This window comes from Erythranthe guttata, chromosome 13 (genome assembly GCF_056151865.1).
Source record: "Erythranthe guttata isolate IM_541 chromosome 13, IM_541, whole genome shotgun sequence".
In the NCBI taxonomy this organism is placed as follows: Eukaryota; Viridiplantae; Streptophyta; class Magnoliopsida; order Lamiales; family Phrymaceae; genus Erythranthe; species Erythranthe guttata.
In genome coordinates this window covers 1,959,778-1,982,436 of record NC_142545.1, presented here as the reverse complement: position 1 = coordinate 1,982,436, position 22,659 = coordinate 1,959,778, and the positions used below count along the sequence as shown (strand labels likewise).

The 22,659-nt window shown below is 33.4% G+C and overlaps 3 protein-coding genes across 3 annotated transcripts; all 3 read right to left on the bottom strand.

Annotated features, from left to right (window-relative positions):
* Positions 1-363: 363 nt before the first annotated feature.
* LOC105971980 (fe(II)/2-oxoglutarate-dependent dioxygenase 4) lies at positions 364-4,210 on the bottom strand. The gene is made up of 4 exons (XM_012996916.2): positions 3,882-4,210; positions 3,108-3,349; positions 1,993-2,314; positions 364-804 (listed from the first exon to the last, which is right to left on the bottom strand). The coding sequence occupies exons 1-4, from the start codon at positions 4,149-4,151 to the stop codon at positions 559-561; spliced, it is 1,080 nt and encodes a 359-aa protein (XP_012852370.2). The 5' UTR covers positions 4,152-4,210; the 3' UTR covers positions 364-558.
* Positions 4,211-5,401: 1,191 nt separating this feature from the next.
* Positions 5,402-8,181, bottom strand: PETC (photosynthetic electron transfer C). Its single transcript, XM_012996996.2, has 5 exons — positions 7,911-8,181; positions 7,580-7,815; positions 6,375-6,492; positions 5,816-5,998; positions 5,402-5,696 (listed from the first exon to the last, which is right to left on the bottom strand). Exons 1-5 carry the CDS (start codon positions 7,950-7,952, stop codon positions 5,595-5,597), a joined length of 681 nt encoding a protein of 226 aa, XP_012852450.1. The 5' UTR covers positions 7,953-8,181; the 3' UTR covers positions 5,402-5,594.
* Positions 8,182-8,986: 805 nt separating this feature from the next.
* Positions 8,987-12,297, bottom strand: LOC105971979 (uncharacterized). Its single transcript, XM_012996915.2, has 2 exons — positions 9,587-12,297; positions 8,987-9,499 (listed from the first exon to the last, which is right to left on the bottom strand). The coding sequence occupies exons 1-2, from the start codon at positions 12,180-12,182 to the stop codon at positions 9,141-9,143; spliced, it is 2,955 nt and encodes a 984-aa protein (XP_012852369.2). The 5' UTR covers positions 12,183-12,297; the 3' UTR covers positions 8,987-9,140.
* Positions 12,298-22,659: the final 10,362 nt, after the last annotated feature.

Genomic DNA, 22,659 nt, shown 5'->3' with positions numbered 1-22,659 from the left:
TATCTTACTGTATCGAGGAATTAATAATTAGTATATAAAAATGATTTTTGTTAAAGTAATAGTTGTAGTATAAAGGGAAGCACAAATTTTAGAAGACATTAGCCCTTTGCTTGTTCAAAGTTGTTGTATATATCAAACTCCTACATGGAATTGTGAATGAATTAAATACAATGGTTTAATCTTATTATTGGATGTAAACATTTTGAAAATTTGTTGGCTTGTAAGAGCAATTTAATTTCCGGAAATAGTCATTACTATACCGCATCGTACCAAATTTTTGGTATATCGAAATTTTTGTTAGGACATTGTATTGAATTTCGCAATGCCAAAATTAAAGTTGGTTTCGAACTCAAATTCGACAGCTAACCAAAAAGTCAATTCCATAACATCAAATTTGCAGAATTTTCCAAATCTTTCTATCTATATATATGTTTTTAATTATTTTAATAAAATACTCAATTTTATTTTTCATTATTCGCAATATTACTCTTTATTAATGTATACATTTAATCGAAAAACATTTAAAAAAAAAAAAAAAAAAGTTCACCAAAATAGTCCTTATTTGGTAGTAACGGACTGAAGTGCACTTTTACCCCGAATAGTGCTACTCTGCTGGAGCTCTATATAGTCCTTGTACGTAATGGGCCGATAGTGGGTCTCGTCGTTTTGGTCAACGAGTTGACTTGCCGGCCCGATAGTGCTCGATAATGCAGGCCCATGTCCAACGGCTATCGAAATTCTAGTCCGCTGGGCGTTCACTGTTGCTCGATGCTCGACGCTCTTGTACCTTCCGTTGCTTAGTATCTACGTATGTACGTACATTCAGAGTTAGTGTGGAAATGTACGTATTAGAGTAATTTTTGTTATGCAAAATCGAAAAAAATGAGGTACAAACTGATAGAGAGATCTTGTAAATGCTATTGAGTTAGTAAGATGTTTCATTACTTAGATTGGATCTTTTATTTCGAACTATTAAATTCTGATATTGTATGTGATTTGTGTATATTTAATAAAATTAAAATGTAGTTTTAAAGATAAAATAACATATTTTTTGTTTAGTCACATTCTATAAAGTTAATTTTAGTGCGGAGGAATACAACTAATTTAATGAAATAGTAATATTTAATTTGCCGACTTTTTCTTTTGTAACAAGTTTAAGTAGGTACGAATTTTGTCAACCGAAAACCTTACTTACCCTGTACCTATTATTTAGTCAAATAACATAAAACTGATAACAGAACGACACCTAAATGTACTAATATTAAATGGTTCGGACAATCGTTCAATCCTACCCATATATACCAATATCTAACTCACCGAAAGCGACTCGTATTGCTAACAAACCTTAAACCGAATCTGAATGATTCGATGAATGATTTTAAATGATTCCACCAAATACGAAGGACTTGCTACAAATATCATATTTCCGGTTTCAAATCCAACTACGATCTTGGAAAAAAGAATATATTTAAATCAATTTATCTTTTAATTTCCTCCAAGTTGGTGAGTAAATTCATCACATATTTAAAAAAAAAGGGATGTAATAAAGATCGTATGAGCTTTAATACCGTCTTGACTTCAAACGCAATTTTGAACATTTTTTACTTCCAATTTTGCAAACCCCGAAACATAGAATTTATAGTTTTTTTAGTTAGCTTTCTAATCTAACTAGAATCACTAAAATTGGATTTCGGATGAAAAAGATATACATTAGTCAATGAACACTGCCCATAACTTTGATTTATTGAGTTATCTAAAATTCAAAATGTGACTCATTCAGCATAACTTTGTCACACGACATCTAATCTAGCTGATTTAAGTTAGATTTGACAGCTTAACCAAAGAATACAGTTTTCGTGTTTCGAATTTTTGCCAAAACCAAAATAGAAATATGTCAAAAATCAGGTTCGGCGTCAAAACAGTATTATTAAAATTGAAACGGCATTTAACATTTCAGCTAAAACATTTAGATGTAGGAAGAAAAATACTAACCTCCAAACAATCTCCAACATTGACAAGGAACGTGCCAGGCACGTGATGAACAGAAACCCAATCTTGATTGTGTTTGATTTGCAAACCATTGACACCATTTTGCATCAAAATAGTGAGTGCACCATGATCCGAGTGTGCAGCCAATCCCAATGTCTTTTCTGGCTGAGGGCATTTTGGGTAATAATTTGCTGCAAGAATTTGTAACCCTTCACCAAATGATTCTTCCAAGTAGTTTTGGTGAAGCCCTAAACCTTCTGAAATTGCACCTCCTATTCTCATTGCTAAATTCCATATCTCCTCCAAATATTCCTTTGCCACATTTCTTCATACAATATAATTAAAATTATTTATTAGTATTAGTGTTTTTAGATAAAAAAAAAAATTGATTTAAGCCCTTATAAATTTAACTAGACATGCCGGATATTGAACCAGTGGCGGAGCCAGAAATCGATCCGTAAGAGGGTGGACTATATATTGTGGATAAGAGTGTAAACCTTACAGATTGGATCGGAATCAGCCATTTCGGAAAAAAATAGATTTTTTTCGGAAGTGAAAAATTAGTTCCAATTTTGTTCCCGAAAAACCGGAAATCGGAAATTTGGAAATTGAAACGAATTTTTTTTTCTCCCAGAATTGGAAAAGTTTGGATTGGAATTAGCGAAATTCGTAAATTTTTAAATTTTTTGTCACCTTGAATATAAAATACATAATAATATTGGTATTTTAATTGTAATATTTGAAAAAAAGAATTCGGAATTTTTTGAATTACTTTCGGAACTGTAATCAGATCGGAAATCGGAATCTCATATATATTTTAACTCCGATCCAAATAATTTTAGAAAAATCGGAAGTCGGAACATTGGAATTCAGATCGAAAATATTATTCCAAGATAGCGGAAAATTTCAGATTGGAATAGGCAAAAATCGGAAATTCAGTTCCAAATCTCTGATCGGAATCGGCGAAAATCGAAAATTCCCTTACAATGTTAAATTAAATTCCCGAAAGAGGGACTTTTTCATAATTTGGGCTTACATCAGGAGTGGCCGTAATTTGCCCAAAAATATATATACCAATATATAGAAGATAATGAAAAATAAATAAATATATTAGTGACCTGTAATTAGGGGGATTAAGTGGCCATAGGTGTAAGGTATTCTGATGACCATAGTGTCTGAAATAATCCCTCCAATGGAGACTATGTTTTTTGGAAGTATTCAAACTCGTCCCATATCTAATTGGACTCATCACATCTTCTGACCCATATTTCATTTTCTCATCCCAACTCAGTTCAAAGAATTCGTCTGCAACTTTCACCATTTCTTCCATCACACTCATCTTAATCCCATGATTAATTATCTAACATGCACATCAAATATTAATTAAGTAATTAGTTAAAAAAAAACAATTAATGAAAGGGCTAACAGAACCCCCTGTGTTATTTCTAATTACCGAAAGACCCCTTTAAAAAATTAGCAAGATGTTTCCTACGGTATGTTTTTTAAAGCACACCGGTCCTTATTTAGAGATTTATTGTTAAAGATGTTAAATGACCAAATTACCCTTACAAAAGAAATATTTAAAAAACGAACATAAAAGAAAATAAAAAGAATTTCAGAGCGTGTTTTTGACTTTTCAAGTAAAAAAAACACACTTCTATTCTCAGAGTCCGCGCGTGCAATACACAATAAGTTGTTAGGAGTTTTTTACTTTGACTATTTTTCATAGGAGTTCTTGCTAATTTTTTTAACACAAAAGAGTTTTTTTAGCAATTAGAGATTACACAGAGGTAGTTTTTTCAAAAAAATCCAATTATATATATATATATATATATATATATATATATATATATATATATATATATATATATATACACTAGAAAACTACTAACCCGAAAGAAACCCCAGGTTTCGCAGGCGGAGCTGATGGCTTTGACGGCGGAAACTCGACTTTCGTAATGTCCGTTATTCAGCCCATGCAGATCGATTACGGGAACGTGGGCGAGGGGGGCGGACAAGGGGCTTTTTGGTAATTGCAAAATGTACTGAGACGGGAGTTTGTTCAGATGGGGTGAAGTGTCAATTAGATGCTTTACACCTTTCTTGTAATCAAATATTTCAATATTATCATCACCATTTTCTGCAGATAGATTTTCCGCCATGATTTTTTATGTGAGTATTGATTTTCAGGCAGAAGAAATAATAATCGAATATATTTTTAAATATTAATGGTGTGGTTTTTTAGGTGTGAAAGGTGACGCGTTTTGTGGAGGAATATTTATTCATATGCATGCCTGGTGGCGAGTGCATGCAGAACAAGACAAAGTTGGTAGTGTGTTTTGTTTTTATTACAGTTAAACCTCCGAAAAATTAATACAGTCGTGATTAAGAAAATTCTATTGATTTAGTGAATTATTAAATTATCGAGTTAATAATTTAACATTTCTTTACCGATTCAAGATCGAGAGAAACTGTTATTTAATCGATGTTATTAATTTATCGAGATTCTACTGTACAAGGATTTTACATTTGAAATAATCACAAAAATGAAAAAACTACAAGTTCAGGCCCAAATTCCTTACACATGGGGCCCACTTGGGTTTAATTAAGTAAATTTAATTTAATTAGCTCAGCCCGTATTAATTTAAGTAGTTCTTGATCATTTTTACTAATCACGTTCTTGAAGTTTGTGTAGAGTTTTTTCTCTCGATTCGGAGGGTTTTCGTCGGGATTACGCCCTGGCGCCGTAACGTTTGTTTCTTGGTGCAGATAAAAATCCACAAATTATTTGGAGTATTACTGAGTATTTTTGAAGATTATTCTACGCGTTATAGGTAAATCCATTTTTTAACCACACCATTTTCGCGCCGTTTGTGAGAAATTGCTATTTCTTGCCAAGTTTTTGCCGATTCACGTTCAATAGGCACCCTTTGCGGCATTCGTTTCTCAACGCCAAGACATTTCTATTGTAGTCAATACGTGCATCGATAAACTCTACAAGCTAAAATGCCGAACCCGAAAGCGAGGGGACAATAAAGGGAGTCGTAAACGAGCGTCAACGATTTCGTTCCTACAAATCCTTCAACTTGATTTCTTGAGACGTCTAATGCAAATCGACAAAAGGATTCCCCCTCCTAAAGGGCACAAGGATTGCAATTATGTAGTTATTGTCGGCCATAAACTCTACTCACGAAAGCTCAGTGTAATTCCAATGATGCATTAGTTAGCATTTTTTGTTTTAAAATTCGAGAGAACTAGTAGAAAGAAAGTAACGGAAAGTGCCTTCTAGTCACATTCTACGTATATTTATTAGTTTTTTTTCTTGATATTCGCGCACCAGCACAAAACGATATTTATTTTGAAACAGAGGAAGTAATTGCTGCATCATACAAACAAGCATTTAAAATGACAATTTATGGACATAAAATTTGTATAACTTAAAAAGCGCCAATTGTGCATCATTATACAAGAATGCATGTAGCTGAATATAGCAAATATGCTATAGCAAAAGCTTCAAGTTTTTCTCTTGAGAAACACACATCCATACAAACATATAGATACACGAAAAAAGAGAGATATACATATATATTGACATATCTATATATCTATGACCACCATGGCTGCTCACCGGTCCTGAAATCAGTTTCGACCCACGGAACAAACACCACCTTACCATCTTCGATATCTGCATGGGCCAAAGCCAAAGACTGCACCCAAAATACGACATAATATATATTATCCGAAAAAAAAAATCTAAATAAAATTTATTTGAAAAAAAAAATATATATATATATAAATAGACGAAAAAAAAAGTTGTGGAACTTACGAGAGGAGCGGGTCCCCTAACAACTCTTCCTTGGTTGTTGTATTGAGAACCATGGCAAGGGCAAATGAATTTCTTCTCGGCTTGATTAAACGGCACAACACAACCAAGATGTGTACAAACAGCGTTTATGCCGAAAGTTGCGAGTGTTCTATCGCTCTCCACGACAAGGTATGTAGGATCACCCTCAAAAATTCATCCAAAATTTCAGTCGTTGAAGCTTGAACACGGAATTTCAAATTCTGATTTACGAGGATTTTATTCGATGCAAGAATGTATTTTCATGCGATTGTGAGAAGAAACGAGAAATGTAGGATGTATATGTAGTTTTTGCGCTAATTGATTAGATAATTGGACTTTATTAGATGGTTGGTTAGTAGTCCAATAGCTTCTCGGGCATTATTACGATACAATTGGAATTTCATAAAATTATATCTTGGCTAATCTTATCTGAGGAAGCAAACGAGGCCGTAGTGCATTATACAAGCACGATTCATCAAATGGGGGAATAATACATTATATATGCAACGTACATAATAATAAATTAAAGAATAACTATTACCTTAAGTCCTTGTGTCAAGGTTCGATCGCCAGGGCCGTGGGTTTTGAGCCATTCAACTGCAATTACGTCATTACCTAATGCATCCTTTGCGGGCGTACCACCGGCACCCCCTCCCGAACTATTCTTCGTTTAAAAAAAAACCAAATTCATTACAAATAAGGTTCAATCGAGTCAAACATGCGTTAAACTTGAGTAGCTTGATTACGTTACACATTATTTTGACATATACAATTCATAAAATTATTTAATCTTAGAAAAAAAAAATGAAATTACTATAGGTAGATATAGTTCACTATATTGAGAACATAAAATTGACATACATTATACGTATCGTAAACACATAAATATGAATCATATTACAACGATTATCGTATGTAGGCCTAAATAAGGACACAAGGGCCTATTCAATTTCTTGACGATCGAACACGTTCGATAAACCTCTATTATTTGAAGTCCAATTAAGTGACAATGAAGAGCAATTTCATCTTCACGGTCAAAAATCTATGAGTAGGCAAAGTAGGTTCGTTCATCCTCGTCATAAGTTCTTTATTTTCTCTAAAAAATCGAACAAGTTGACGCTTCCATCAGAAAACAAGCAAAAAACAAAATAAAATATTACGAGCTAAATTTTCGTAGTCTTGAATTTTTTTTTCTTTATTCCAAGATTTAAGTGGTGTTTGCAACGGCTTTCAGAAATTGTTCATCACTTTTGTTTTTCTTCTGCACATAATTCGTTTTTAAGTGTTTGCAAAACAAGTTTTTGCTTTTGCTTCTCTTAAAATAAGGTGGTTTAAGCAATAATTTTATAAGCACCCATGTACCTATTTTTTTTTTTTTAATTCTATTTTAGTTGATTTTCCAGCTAATTTGCAAACAGCCCCAACTTTTACAAAAATAATCACTTAATTCCAACTTAACTCATAATTACTATGGTCTGCTTTTAAATGCTTTTAAATAAGCTTTTGCAAACACCACCTCAAAATTTTGTTGATATTTGGTAGAGATGAAGTGGCGAATCTTGAATTCGGAAAATTATAAATAATTTTTCAGATAATCTCCGGCGAATCCTTCGAATTACGAGCATATAAATAATCAAAATTAGCAATGTCAATTTCATCTAAATCGACTCAATTAATTATTCACTACTAAATCGAATTAAATTAGTTTCAACAAAAAAAAAAAATTGAAGAGGAAAAAAAACATACCCAGGTGGAACGAGGAAGTAAGTGTAAGGAAACAACATCCCGCCGGTCGGAAGAGCGAGAGCGCCGAGGAGAAGCAAATTCATGAGCTCCCTCTTTCCCATGTCGGGAACTCTGTCTGCCGGGATGCTCGTCGCCATGCACCTCACCTTCATCCTCATATCTTTTCCGTTCCTCACGCACTTCGCCAGGGCGGCGCGTGTAGACGACGCGCTCATCCCATTCTTGCCCGAGCAGAGCTGATCGGAAAGAAAAAAAAAAACCCAAAAAAATAAAATAAGAAAAAAGAACAGAAAAACGGCAGTTGAAATTCAATGGTGAGTTTTACGTTTACCTGAGAAGGGGCGATGGCAGGGGATAAAGCATAGGAAGCCATGGGGAAAGTAAATTTCTTTGGGTGGGAGTGTGTGTGTGTGTGTGTTTTCAGGTTTTGTGGGAAGAAGATAAAAGCGGTGATGATTGGAGGAGGAGTAATGGTGGAATCAAGACCACAAGGTGAAGTAGATAAGACGATAGATTGTACAGCCACACATATTCATCATACAAGATATATTCACATTTTTGACACAATAATAAAGGTTAATTGCAATTTGCACCCTTAAAGTATAGAGATTGTAAACACTTTTACCCCTTATGTAACACTTACCATCTGAGGTGGACCCAGGGGCTTTTAGTTGAGGGGCCAAAAAATGGGGGTGAATATAGAGAAGGAAAAAAATATTTTTTATGGACTAAAATTGTACAAGTTTTAAATCTTGAGGGGTCAAAGTTTATAATTTAATAGATAAATACCATAATACAATAAACAAAAAATTAAAACTAATAACTACTAATTTCTGTTCAAAAAAATTAACAAAAATAAACCACATCATAAAACAAAAACATAACTTAAATGAAATTACTGTTCCAGAAAAAAAAAAACTTAAAATAAATATTATATAATATATATTATTTATAGGTGTATTTTTCGGAAGAAAATCAAAGTTTTTCGGAATTAATTTTGGAAATTAAATCGGATCGGAAATCGGAAATTCCAACTTTTATATAATTCCAAATTCAATCAAAAAAAATCGGAAATATTCAGTAATTGAAATTTTGGAAGTCGAAATGAAAAGAAAAAAATGTTCCAAAATCGGAACATTTTGGATCGGAGCCGGCAAAAATTGGAACTTCCCTTCCAACTTGCGCCCCTATTGAAGTTGTTAACGTCAAAGTAAGTGAAATTTGCCGAAAAAATCGAAAACTCGAAAAAAGATACCGAACCAATATTAATAGTCCTCAAATCTGATTAAACCTTTGCTTTGATTTTTGTCTTTCGAAAAAAAATGATATTTTCGGTTCACATACGATTTTCAAAAAAAAGAACCGAACCAAACCGAACAGGACCCGAAGAACAAAACAAGACTTCAATTTTTATCATTCAAATTTCTCTTTATAAAAAAAAAGAAAGCAGCTTCAGTTTCCAAACTACATCAAAAGTCATGTCCTCTACTTAATATTACATAGATTTTCTCTAGCAACTCTGCCAGTAAACAAATTAACAGTGAAATAAATAAAATCCAAACTAAGGGCCCTTGAGTAAGTGAAGAACCCTAGCCATCGAGGGCCTAAGGGACGGGGAATCGGCCGTGCATAACAAAGCAGTTTTGACGACATTCTCCACTTGTTCATGTTCGATCGTTTCTCTGTTCATCCGACTATCCAACAGTTGATCGAAACATCCCACTTCTTCAATCTCGTCATCGTCTCCACTTTCTCGTTCTGGACACGATAATGAAGCAATCTGTTTTACCCACGTCACAAGATTCCCATTCTCTCCGAAAAACGAGTCGTTCGGCTTTTTACCGGTGAGTAGTTCTAGCATTACTACACCGAAGCTATAAACGTCACTCTTCTCCGTCACTCTCGTTGTGTAAGCACATTCTGCAACGTGTTATGTACACAAATTTTAGAAACGAGAGGAGAGAAAAAGGAAAGAAAAAAGGGATAGGAATATAACCGATTGATTACCTGGTGCAATATATCCGTAACTGCCAACGAGACGAGACATGACGTTATCGCCCTCTTTCTTCAGTGTCTTGGCCAACCCAAAATCAGCCAATTTAGGAGTAAAATCCACATCCAACAGTATGTTATTTGATTTAATATCCCTGTGCAAAATGGCAGGCACACAATCATGGTGCAAATACGCGAGCCCTTGAGCCACTCCGATCGCAATGTTGAACCTTACGGGCCAATCGAGCGCAAGCCCGCCTTCTCGATTTCCGTGCAAAGCATCCCCGAGACTTCCATTCTCCATGTAATCGTACACCAATACTTTACACTCTTCATTGAAGCCACTAAACAACAATCGAACAACGTTGGTATGTCTAATTCTACCCAACGTTTCAACTTCCGAACGGAGGGAGCCCTCGGGATTTGCTAAAGATCCTCTTCTTGCCTCCCAGAGCCGCTTAGCGGCCACCGTCTGGTCTCCTTCCAACCGAACCCGATAGACTCGACCCGACCCGCCATAACCGATGCAATTCTCTTCTACCAACGAGGCCAAAACGTCTTCTGCTTTGAATCCGATTCTCGCGAATGCCGTTATCTCCCAAGACTGCTTATTTTCAGTTGCGGCACCGAACTTGATGGTTTTCTTTGATTTGATGACGAAGAGACAAATAAGTGACACAACAACTACTGCGAAAGCAAGAGCCGCCGATACGAGAGCTGCCACTAATACCGAGCTCGAGGCGCGTTTGGTGGATCTCGGGCAAGGAGGAAGCGGTTTAGTAGAACCACACAAGTTGACATTTCCGATTAGACTAGGGACGAAAAACTTAGTGTCGAAGCCAGCTGGCACTTTCCCTTTAAGCTTGTTGTTCGAGATGTTAAACTTGTCTAATCTGAGTTTCGTCAACTCCACCGGAATTTCCCCTGTTAGTAGATTGTTGGAAAGATCCAAGAATGTTAAGAGAGGCAAACTCCCGAGCTCCGGCGGGATGTTGCCGGAAAATCGATTTTCCGACAAATCCAAATTTGATAACTCCCTCCAATTAACAGCCACAATTTTCGGAATCTCGCCGGTAAACATGTTCCCGCGCAGTTGAAGCTCCTGCAAACTGGTCAACCGATTCATACACGGAGGCAACGCACCGGAAAACTTGTTCCTACTCGAATCGAATGTCCACAATTCCTTGACGTGGCAGATTTCCGGCGGGAACTCGCCGGAAAATTTGTTGCCCGATATTAGCAAGTGCTGCAGACCTTTTGCCTTTGAAATAGATGGTGGGATCCTGCCTTCCAAATTGTTTTTCGAGAAGTCGATGTGGTAGAGTCCGTCGAAACCCCACAGCCCAAGGGGAACCGCTCCGGACAGTCGATTTTCTTGAATAAGCACCTTCGTTAGAGAGGTGCACTCGCCGTATGAATCGGGTATTTCACCCGAAAATCTGTTGGCAAAAAGTACCAATTTCCGGAGATTCTTTCTGTAACACAAGTTTCGAGGCAAAGGGCCTTCCAAATTGTTATAGGCAACGTCGATTTCTTTGATATCCGAATGCATGCCCAAAGACTCTGGTAACGACCCGGTCAAATTATTGTTGAACATCCTCAGCTCACGGAGCGCCGGATTTAAAGCTAAAACTCGAGGTATTTCACCTTCCAAGAAATTGAAGCTGAGATGCAATGATTCTAGTGGCAGAGCAGCCAGACTTTCGGGAATTTTTCCGGTCAGGTTATTCAGCGAGGCATCAAAACGGAGCAAACGAGTAAGACCGGAAAAACTGTCCGGCAATTCACCAGACAGCTCGTTCTGAAACAATTCTATTTGTTCCGCATTTCTCAAACATCCAATGCTCTTGGGAATTATTCCGACAAGGTTGTTGTGGGAGACCTCAAAGTTTTTTATAGAAACGAGATCTCCGACAGATTCGGGGATTTCTCCGACGAGATTCGATAATTGAGCTTCGAGGTTCTCGAGTTTCGTGAGTCGTCCGATGCTTGCCGGCAACCGACATGGACGGAAAGGATTTAGAGCCACCACTAAGTCAGTTAACTCAGTTAAGTTGATAAAAAACTCGGGGATCGAACACCCGGTTAGTAAGTTTGAACCAAGAGATAGAACCTGGAGTGTACTTAAGCTGGCGAAACTAGCCGGAGTTTCGCCGGAGAAATTGTTGTAAGAAAGGTCCAGTTTTTTCAAATTCAAGAATGGCACAAAAAATCCCGGCAAGCCGCCGACGAAAAGATTGAACGAAAGGTCGAGAGTAAATAGACGATAACAGAGGGAAAGAGAGTCACTAGTAATACTCCCGCCAAATTTATTGCGCGAGAGATCGAGATATCCAAGTTTAGGAATCATACATAAACCCGCCGGGAACTCCCCCGAAATGTTCATGTTTGATAAATTGACGGCAATGACTACCTGATTGTGATTGCAAGAAATGCCGGTCCAGTTGCAAGCCGAATCCCGAGTTGACTCGAGCCAGTCATCGGGTTTTCCATGCAGCGGACCGTTCTTGACTCGGAGTAGTATTTGAGTGTCTTTCATGTTCGAAGAGTTCGCCAAGTGCGCAAAACTCATCAGCAAAAGCCCCATTAATGATCTCTTTGTGGAAGACATCGTGTGGCAGTGGTGGCCGGCCGGTAGAGTTTAAAATTTGAATTTACAATGGTGGTGGAACTGGTGGTGGTGCAATGGTGGTTTTAAAATTTGAATTTACAAGAATAATTTGACCGGATAAACATTTCCATTTCAGCACATGACATAGCTTCCAATTAAAAAGCTGGTTTTCTCAAATTTAGAAAAGTTTGAACTCTATTAATCCTTTAACAGAACTTTTGACTCATATTTTTTCTATTTAATTTAATATTTTTTACATATGTTTCACAAATTTTTGACTAATCATCTTTCACAATTTTCTATTTACATTTTCATTTATAACTTTATTTTTCTTTGGACCTCTATATATATATTATATATATAAAAAAAAAAAATCTTCTGATGTTGATACCTAACTTAATTGAACTTGATACTCAAATATGTTGATTAAAAGACTTTGAAAGTAATTCTACGCATTTTAAATAATAATGATTATTGTCACTGGTTTGATAGTTTATTCTATCATCTATGTATTCCTATGTCTATATCTATATCTATATCTATATCTATACTACTTATAAAAGTGGCAATGTTACGGGAGGTTTCTTCCCTTTTTTGTGATGACCAAAATACCCCTATCAAAATTAAAATAATTAATATTAATTTATAATTAGTCGTATAATGTATGTTTATGAAAATAATTGATATTTTTTAGAGTTCAATGTATAAATGCATCTGAAAACTCATTTATCTATTAAATGTTAGTCGAGTAAACTGCAAAAACTACCCCTGTATAATCTCGAAATAGCAAAAACCCCCATGTGATAAATAAACTAGCAAAAACCTCCCCTGTGAAATTATTTAAATAGCAAAAACCCCCCTATGGAACTATTTGAGGGTTGACTTGATATAAAAAGACACAAATACCCCTGGAGTCTTGCAATTAATAAATTCTTATATTTTATAAATATTTTAATTATTTTATTTAAAAAATAATCAATTTAGTTGTTTACTATTTTTTTTAATTTCTAAACAAACAAATTAAAAATTATAAATATACATATAATATGTATATATATAAATACATTTTGAGGGACAATTTTGTCATTTCAAGTCTAAAAAATTAGCTAGGGGGGATTCTGCCTTTGACTAAATTTTACAGGGGGGTTTTTGCTAGTTTATTTATCACAGGGGGGTTTCCGCTATTTCAAGATAACACAGGGGTAGTATTTGCAGTTTACTCAATGTTAGTCATATAAGAAATTCAAAGAAACTCAATGGTCTTGATAATTCAATATGAGTTTCAATTTTGCATCAGTTACACCAAAGAAAGAAATAAATGATCGTAACTTCCAGTTTCAAGTTCTCATTCATCTTTTCTTTCTCTTCTCGATTTCTTTTTCGTCTTTTTCTTTTTTTTTTTTTTTTTTTTTTTGTTTTCAGTTCTATGTTTAATTGTTTAAACCCTAAATTTTGAGAATTTGATAAAGTTTTCTAGATTAATGAAGGAATAAATCCTCCATATCAAGATCGGATTGAGCCTCTGTTAATAAAGTTCGTAAGTTATTTTGCATATTTTTCCCACTTCTATGTACTAAGTTAATTTTTTTTATTCATTTGAATTAATTGACCTAATGAAACACGTATGAGTTATATGCATGGGGATTATTGATTTACATGGGGATTATTAATTTAAAATTATTTCGACTCAGGTAATTCAAAACACGTGTTTCAGTTTCATAAAATTAATGTTCTATGCATGGGGATTATTGATTTAACTTTTATCTACTAAATTTACTTACAATTACATTTTATTTTTCCGTTCAATTCTATATTTATGTATTGGAAGGTAAGATTCATTATGATATAGTTTGTGACTAAGAATGTTCTACGTGAAGTTTGTAAGGACTTTCTATTTCAATTGGCTTCTTCTTGTCATCTCAAATTCATGTATGTACATTATCAGGGACTCATAACAAAAGAAAGAAAATGTATTGATCATGCAATTGCTTTATTTGCTTAATCCAAAGGTGATGTTGCATGACTTTGGGTTTAGCCACTGTTCCAATCTCATCAAAGTTGTTAGTCTTTCTCCAATAAGACTAAGCTATACATTTTCTGGAAACCATAATTTAATTTTTGATTTACGTGGCTCTTGGTATTCCTCATCCTGTTTATGAAAATAGAAATTGAACTGCCATGTAATTAGTTTTTGTTAATGTTATGAATTGTGAGTGGATAAATAGGAAATAATCTGTTAAATGAGCTTTATATTGCTATTGGTAGTTTTGCATTAGATGATTATATTGAATTGTCATGTTTTAGTTACTCGGACACTTCACTTTTGGTGGCTTGACTATCTCTATTGGTTAGTGATATAAAATTTACGGGAAATTCCACTTTCCCCCATTTTACTTTGGTTCGGTATTACTTTACCCCATTCAATTTGAAAAATTGTCTCGACGTGGTTCTCGCTGTTAGTTGTCTGACATTTGACCTCAACACCGTTTGATCTAAGCTCTAAAATTACAAAACTGCCACCCCTCCCAATTTAAATAATTATTTAAAAATAATGATAATAATAATAAAAAAAAAATAATAAAAAAAATCAAGAAACGAGAAAACATAGTCAACGACGTCTGCCACCATTTATTTATTTTTTATTTTTTGGATTTTTTAATAATTATTTAAGCTAGGATGAGTGATTTTTTTGTAATTTCCAGACTTAGATCAAACGGTGTTAATGTCAAAGGTCTGAAAACTAACGTCGAGGGTCATATTGAGACAATTTTTCAAGTAAAATCATATTCAGCCAAAGTACAAGGGGGAAAGTGGAATTTACCCTAAATTTTATGGACTTGACTGATGGTTTTATGTTGTCTAATGGTAGACAAATATAACTTGGAATTAAAAGTTATTTGTCATGTAATTTATTTATATAAACTTGTTTCCGTGATTTTTATTTTGATGGCAAAAATTTGAATGCCCCTTGTTTGTTTTATCTTCTATATTATTTAAATTTTTAGTGATTTTATTTGTTCATGAACTTCTTATATTTTTCAATTCATATTTTTTCCCTCTAAATATTAGGGTCCAATGGCTATAGATAGTTTCCTTTTCAATTTAGTAAGTTTTGTGTTTATTCCAAATTAAAAATCATGAGTTAAGTTTTAGGCTCTGATTGAATCACCAGTCTCCTTCTCCTTCCTGCAGACAATACCTCCCACCTTATGTAAAACACTTGTATTCGCTGTCGTGTTCTCATAAAAAAATTTAATGTTATTATATATTAAATTCCTTTAACACAAATTTTTGATCTGGTTCCCGTTACTATTCAGGTGAGTTTCAGGGATATATTATTATAGAAAATCTACGAGCCATTCAAGGGGATACTAGAGTGAATTATGCCAGTATACTTTATATGCTTTATCACTGTTATTATTGGAGATATTAGTGACAAATGATACACTTCACTAATAGCTTAAACTTTCGGTTGAGGTAGTCATTCAACATGGTATCGGAGTCAGACCAAATGAAAGGTCATGAGTTCGAATTCCACCGCCATCCATTTCAAATATTTCAAATGCAAGGCTTCAAATGTAACTTGCTTAAACTTTAGCGGGCGAATTGGAGATATTAGTATTAAATAGTAATAGCTTAAGTTTTTTGTTGAGGTGGTCATTCAACAGCTATATTTGGTCTGTTTTTTTCCCCTTTATAGCAAGTCGATGTGATCCGTCAAAACTACAAGATAAGGATGTTGGATGTACATCATATTTCTTAGACATAACAGGCAGGGGAGGTAAAACTGTACAAGTGAAGTCAACAACAAATGGATTCTCCGATCCATGGTGTAGTCACATGATGATGAAACTGATAGTTGAAGGACAAAATGAAGCCACCCAAAATGCATAGGCAGAAATTTCAGCTCAATCTTGTATTTTCGAATGGTTTTACTAAATAGTTAGTTTAAGGAAGCTAAGTGAAGAAATGGTTGTACATGTAGTCCGTTCTTTGTTTTGATATTTCATGACATACCAATGGCTGAAGACAAACTATTTTAGTTTGATTAATATATTTCATTGTTTTATTTAGAATTGTAGCAGTTTTTACTGTATACAGGTCAAGATTATGCTCTTGATACGCTCTTTTAGAATGCATTCAAATAGACAATCAACTCAGTGTTCTAGAAGAAAGAAGGCACATTTTACTACCCTTGAGATACAAGTTCACTTGAAATATATCTTTCAATCTTTGTAACATATCAAAGATATCATTACATGCAAACTTATGGACAATATCTAAAGTTCTTCCATGAATTACTTATTCTTTATAATTAGACATAGTTTCACTTTGTGAAATTATATGTCATTACTTTGACAGGATGATGGCCTGGTACATAGTATGTCAAAGTCAAAATGCCCTGCGGTATGTTATTAAAATATGCAAGTCTCCTTTTTGTTTATGAGAACCTCTCTTCTTCTATGTTTCAAATTTATCAAGATTCTCTAACTCTTAAACGATCGAGACCATTATAGAGCTACTCTAGACTTGCGTTCATGTGGAGTGATACTCTTTGTAAAGGTTTTACGAACCTAACCTTCTCTTTACACTACTGTGAATCATATAGACTAATTAAATTTGTGTAGAGTATGTTTGGAACATAATTTTCATGCTCATTGATAGCTAGAAATTATGTTAATGCACAAGCTTCTGAGTTTTTTGTTTATTTTTCTGAGGTATGTTTCATCGTTCAATAAGAAAAAATAAATGGAATTGGTTAAAGAGAGGGCAATCCATAATATGGTTAAAGAGAGGGTAATCCATAATAAGCAGAGCCTGTTGCATAAGGACTAGGTGTGTCTTGAGGAAATTACAATAGGATGATGCATTTTGGTTATCATGAGTACATTTGCTGTCCCACCAGAGAGTTATAAGAGTTGTATTAGTTTTCAATGATTTCACATAAACATCATTAACTTACACATCTATCATACTACAATAGCAATACTAAACAAAATCTCGTAATTGACTGCAAATTTGATTATAAATCTCGAAAAATATGATTTCCTAGGATTTACCTGAATTTCAATGTATATGCAATACAAAGAAGATAAGAGAAGCATTTTAAGTTTCATTAGATGTAGTTTACATTTCTCCTATATTTATAGAACTAGTGTTAAGTGTATATTTTTACACTTAATCGTACCTTTTAATTGGAGCTTTTGGTGTGTTTTAATGATAATTGGTGCTTAAAATGTTGATTTATTGTATTTTATGTACAAATTGAAGAATTGGATAAGTATGGGGTAAAAACTGCAAATTTGGAGAAAATAAGGGCGAAAAGTGAAGAAGTCAAAAATTTGAAGAATTATAGCCCAGACGGCCGTCTGAGAATTACACTTAAATCTTAGACGGCCGTCCGAGAAACAGAGGCAGTCTCTGGAATTTAGAGGGCCGTCCGAGTTTTAGTACATAACCTCAGACGGCTGTCCGAGAAGGCGTAGAAGCACAGTAAATGAATTTTAATTGCACACGGAAACTACCTTCTCCTTCAAATTTTCCACCCTATATAAGACCAAGCAAGCACACAATTGGGCATCAATATTTTACGCAATTTCAAGAGCAACGAAGACGAAGAATTCGAAGATTACAATCTTTATGAATTATTATTTTGTTTTTACTTTAATCATGAGTAGTTAACTATTTAATTCCTAGGATTTTATTTCGAACCCTATGTGGGATTTATGAACTCAATTCTATGATATTATGCAAGTTTTAATTCCGGATTATCTCTTCTACTTGTTTTATTAAGTGCATAAACTTGATCATCTTATGTGCTTTTATGTTATTGTTAATCGCATGAATCGGAAGATCGGGTTAATAATTAGAACTGTGGTAGAAGAGCCTTTGTGGTATTAACATAGGAATATAGTTAATCTCTTAGGTAGCCATTATTGAGATTTGTGCTTAATGTTGTGTTCTAGAATTAATTGCGTAAGAGTACAATAATTGAATCTAGAGTATTAGAATCGTAATACACGCGGAAGCGGGTTATGATTAATTTAACATCTCAAGTTAATAAACTGAGTTAATTACTTGCATAATTGAAGGGATTGGGGGAGTAATAATCACATAGGGGGAACAATAAAATCCTAGGCTTGCTTTCTCTGGTTAAATCTTCGATTTTACTTGCTTTCTTGCTTTTGTCTTTTTAATTTGCTTAATTTAGTTTAGTTAATTTAGTTTATTATTCATCTTTCGACTGTGTAGGGTGGACTTGATAATAATTGCTAGGATTTAGCGTCTAGGATTAAGTATTAAATATTCTCTATGGGATCAATATCCGGACTTAATTGTCCACTATATTACTTGTTCGATACGTGCACTTGCGTGTAGGTATTATCACCAATAAGTAGCAATATGTTTTTGGTCTAAAACCAATTGACTCATATTTTATGAAGGCATCTTGCAATCTAATATGGACACATAAAAATTATTTTCACCATATAATAATATTACGACACGTGCAACGCACGTGCACCTTGCTAGTAAGAAAAAAAAGAAAGAAAAAAATTATTATTGTAGACATTAGGGTGTGAACGAGCCGAGCTCGCCTCTTTTGGCAGGCTCGAACTCGAGCTCGTCGAGTTCCTTTTTTTTTGGCTTGAGCTCAAGCCCAAGTTCATTTTGTTGGTTTTTTTTTTAAAATTTGTATTTTATTATTATTAAAAATTATTTAAAAAATATTTAAACAATATTATAAAATAAGTTATATTTTATTTTTATTTATTTCTATAATATTTTATATTATCATACATTATTTAAATAAAAAATAATATATAAGAAAATAAAAAACTTGCTTGAGCTCACGAACAACTAAAAACTGGCTCGAGCTCGGCTCGTTAGAAAGCTCGAGTCGAGTTCGATCTTTTTTCGAGCCGGCTCATCAACCTCACGAGTCAGCTCGGCTCGTTTACCACCCCTTGTTGACATCCTAAATAAATTAACTGCATTATTAAAAAAATCAAAAAATATAATCAAATATAGCAAGGGGGACAAGAAAGAAAATAAAAGAAGGAAAAGCGAAGAACAAAAAGGATAAATGAAAATGGAAAGCCTTTCAAAGGAATCTATGTATTTAAATGATAAGAAAGACAAGAGTAAAATTTATAGCTAGATTATTAAAAAATATTCTTACCTACATAATCCTAGGTTTTGATATCATTTTTTTCATATAAATTGTTAGAAAACTTTTGACTCATCATATTATATATACTTCTTCCTCCAAATTTCACTCTTCCACCAGGCAAAAACTAAGTCAGTTAAATCAGTTAAGTTGATCAAAAACTCGGGGATCGAACACCCGGTTAGTAAGTTTAAACCAAGAGATAGAACCTGGGGTGTACTTAAGTTGGCGAAACTAACCGGAGTTTCGCCGGGGAAATTGTTGTAAGAAAGGTCCAATTTTTTCAAATTCAAGAATGGCACATAAAAATCCGGCAAGCCGTCGACGAAATGATTGAACGAAAGGTTGAGATTAAATAGACGAGTCACTAGTAATACTCCCGCCAAATTTATTGCCGGAGAGATCGAGATATCCAATGGCAACGGGTCGGTTCTGGGTCGGGTTTGCCTAAACCCAATACCCGCCCCAACCCGCTTTAGCTTAGACCCAGACCCGCCCCAACCCAGACCCTAACTAAACGGTTCTGACCCGCCAGACCCGCTAGACCCATTAACATACAGAAAGTTTAATATTTTTTAACTTTCATAACATTTTGCTTGTATATTTTTACGAAATAATATCGATACTAAAATACAATTTTTTTTAAATCTCTACAAGTGACATAACATGAACAATAAAATTACAATTAATTATATTTAACTTCGATAATAAGTCAAATTCAAAATGCAAGACGATTAGCGGTGGTCGACAATTGATAAATATTACTCACGAGAAAATGAGATTCGAAAAATAAAACAGTAAAAATAGATAAATGAGAGTAGACAAGATGTAAATAAATAGTTTGATAAATGAAATCCAAAATTATGTATATATATGTATATATATATGTACCACGTGCAATGCACGTGATTACCACGTGGAATGCACGTGATTACCACGTGGAATGCACATGATTTTTTCTATTGTAATCAATAATTTACACTATTTAAGATTTTATTGATTAAAATTGCACATTATTAATTCCTTTATATATATATATATATATATATATATATATATATATATATATATATATATATATATATATATATATATATATATATATATATATATATATATATCATCCTATAATAAATATATAATTCTCCAACTGTCAATTTAAATGAAAATTCAACATTCGTTGCTAGTTAATTAACACCATCTCAAGGTAGTAACTTGATTTATATATTTATAATGAGAAACAAATCAAAGATACATGATTCTAACTACTATTTTGTAATCTATTCGACCATAAATAATGAGATTTATAATTTTTTTCATTCAACATAAAATTAATGAAAATTTAATTAAAAAATACATTGATTTTGTTGTTGTAAATAAAATACCTAAAATCAAACCGTTAATAAATAAAAAAATGTCAAACATTGAGAACATTTAGTTTCTTATGACAAATCTATGCTCGAAGAATAATATTTTGGGGGCGTTAAAACATACTACCATATATCATATTCTAGTGAAGTTTTAGTGTGATTTGCCCATACGGGCAAAATATGTTATAATATAACTACATAAATGTATATTATATTTTCATCAATACGAAACATAATTGAGTAAAAAACATATAATGAAAGTAACCTTTCTTTATAATATAAAACATGCTATGTGGAAGTTGTGTATTGTTTTTTCCCTCAATCACTAAACCTCCACAAAAAACAAAAGCTGAAAATAAAGATAAATTGCACTCTTCAACTAAACAGTAGGACTGTAGAAGTATGACAAAAACCAAAAGTCAATTCGAAGACTGTTGCATAAAGCCGATGTTGATCATGCAAAATAACTTTCTTTATCATATTTGAATAGGCATATGAGGTTGTTAAACTACCTTATGAAATTTGTGTTTATCAAAATACAAATGTAAATTTGAAGACTGTTACTGATTTTTGTTATCATAAGAAAGACAAATACCTTATGAAATTTGGCAAAATATGTACTTGCATTTTGTTCTCTCAAATATCAGTTGTCAATAAATATGAAATTAAATACTTAGTTCTCCCCGTATGGGGATGGGGGGCAATATTACTTAGCATCCAATATCATTTGTCTAGAGTAGATATTCTCTTACATACTCAATAGGTTGATAATTCAAAAATAACCGTAATCTAAATCTACCTCTGTCCATTTCAAACTGTTAAAGAATATCTTATCTAATAACAAATAAAACTCCATTCAATTTTTTTTACATAACTAAAAAAAAAGTCATTTGGCAGACAAAATAATAAATGTAAAAACATAAGATTAGGGGAAGTAATTTTAAAAACAAAACATAGGGGAAGTAATTATAAATTTGTAATTATGTACAAACAGAAGATTGAAAATTTATAAAAAGTAATCTCAAATTCCCAAAATGGTTCTAATCTCATTTGAGTGAATGTCTAGCCAGCGGCTTCGGACTTGTAAATGACTTCATACATTCCGGGTCTCTATATGTATATTCCTCAAGCAACAAAGTTTGTTCAAACCATATCAAATTAACACATCACATAAGAATATCAAAACAACATAATTTTAGAGATTATGTACAAAATATTTTAGCTTTCAACCTTTTGTTTTCAAAGATGGATGTCAATCTGTGAAAAAAATATTGTTCGATTATTGAAAGAATATCTGCTAAGCTGAAAACTTTGAGAGATTCTATCTTCAACCAAATAGTTCACTCCAACGGAACATGTTGATTCTGGACATATGAACTATAAAATGATATTGTAGGCCAATGAATCTCGACGTGATCCCCCAATTCGAATTTTTTTTTCATGCGATGATAAGTAAAAGAGACAATTATTAACAGACGGTGACCCCTAAAGTGATAAAACATAATGAGTTTAGAAAATAAATAAATAAACGGCATAATAGGTTTATGAAAATTAAAATATCACGGTCAACCAAATAATGAAAGAGATGAACATTATGTGAAGGCATATGGTTGTCATATGGGGAGTCATTATGAACGAAAATTATGCCTGAGTTGTACAAAAAAATCAAAATCGTTAGCAACTATGATGTGATGTGAAATTTAAACATATAATAAAAAAATAAATCTAATAAATAATTGTATTGTTTACTTGTAGAAAACAATTGCTTACGTTGAAAAATGTTGTAAAACGAAGAAGGCTAACAAAATTTTAAATGAGCAAGAAGAAGAAGCTTGGCAAAAAAAATGTTTATTTTAAAAGGAGCTATGCTGATTTCATTTTTCTTCACTTTTCCATGCAAAAAATTTCTCCAGTTTACTTACTAAATTGTTATCTTTTG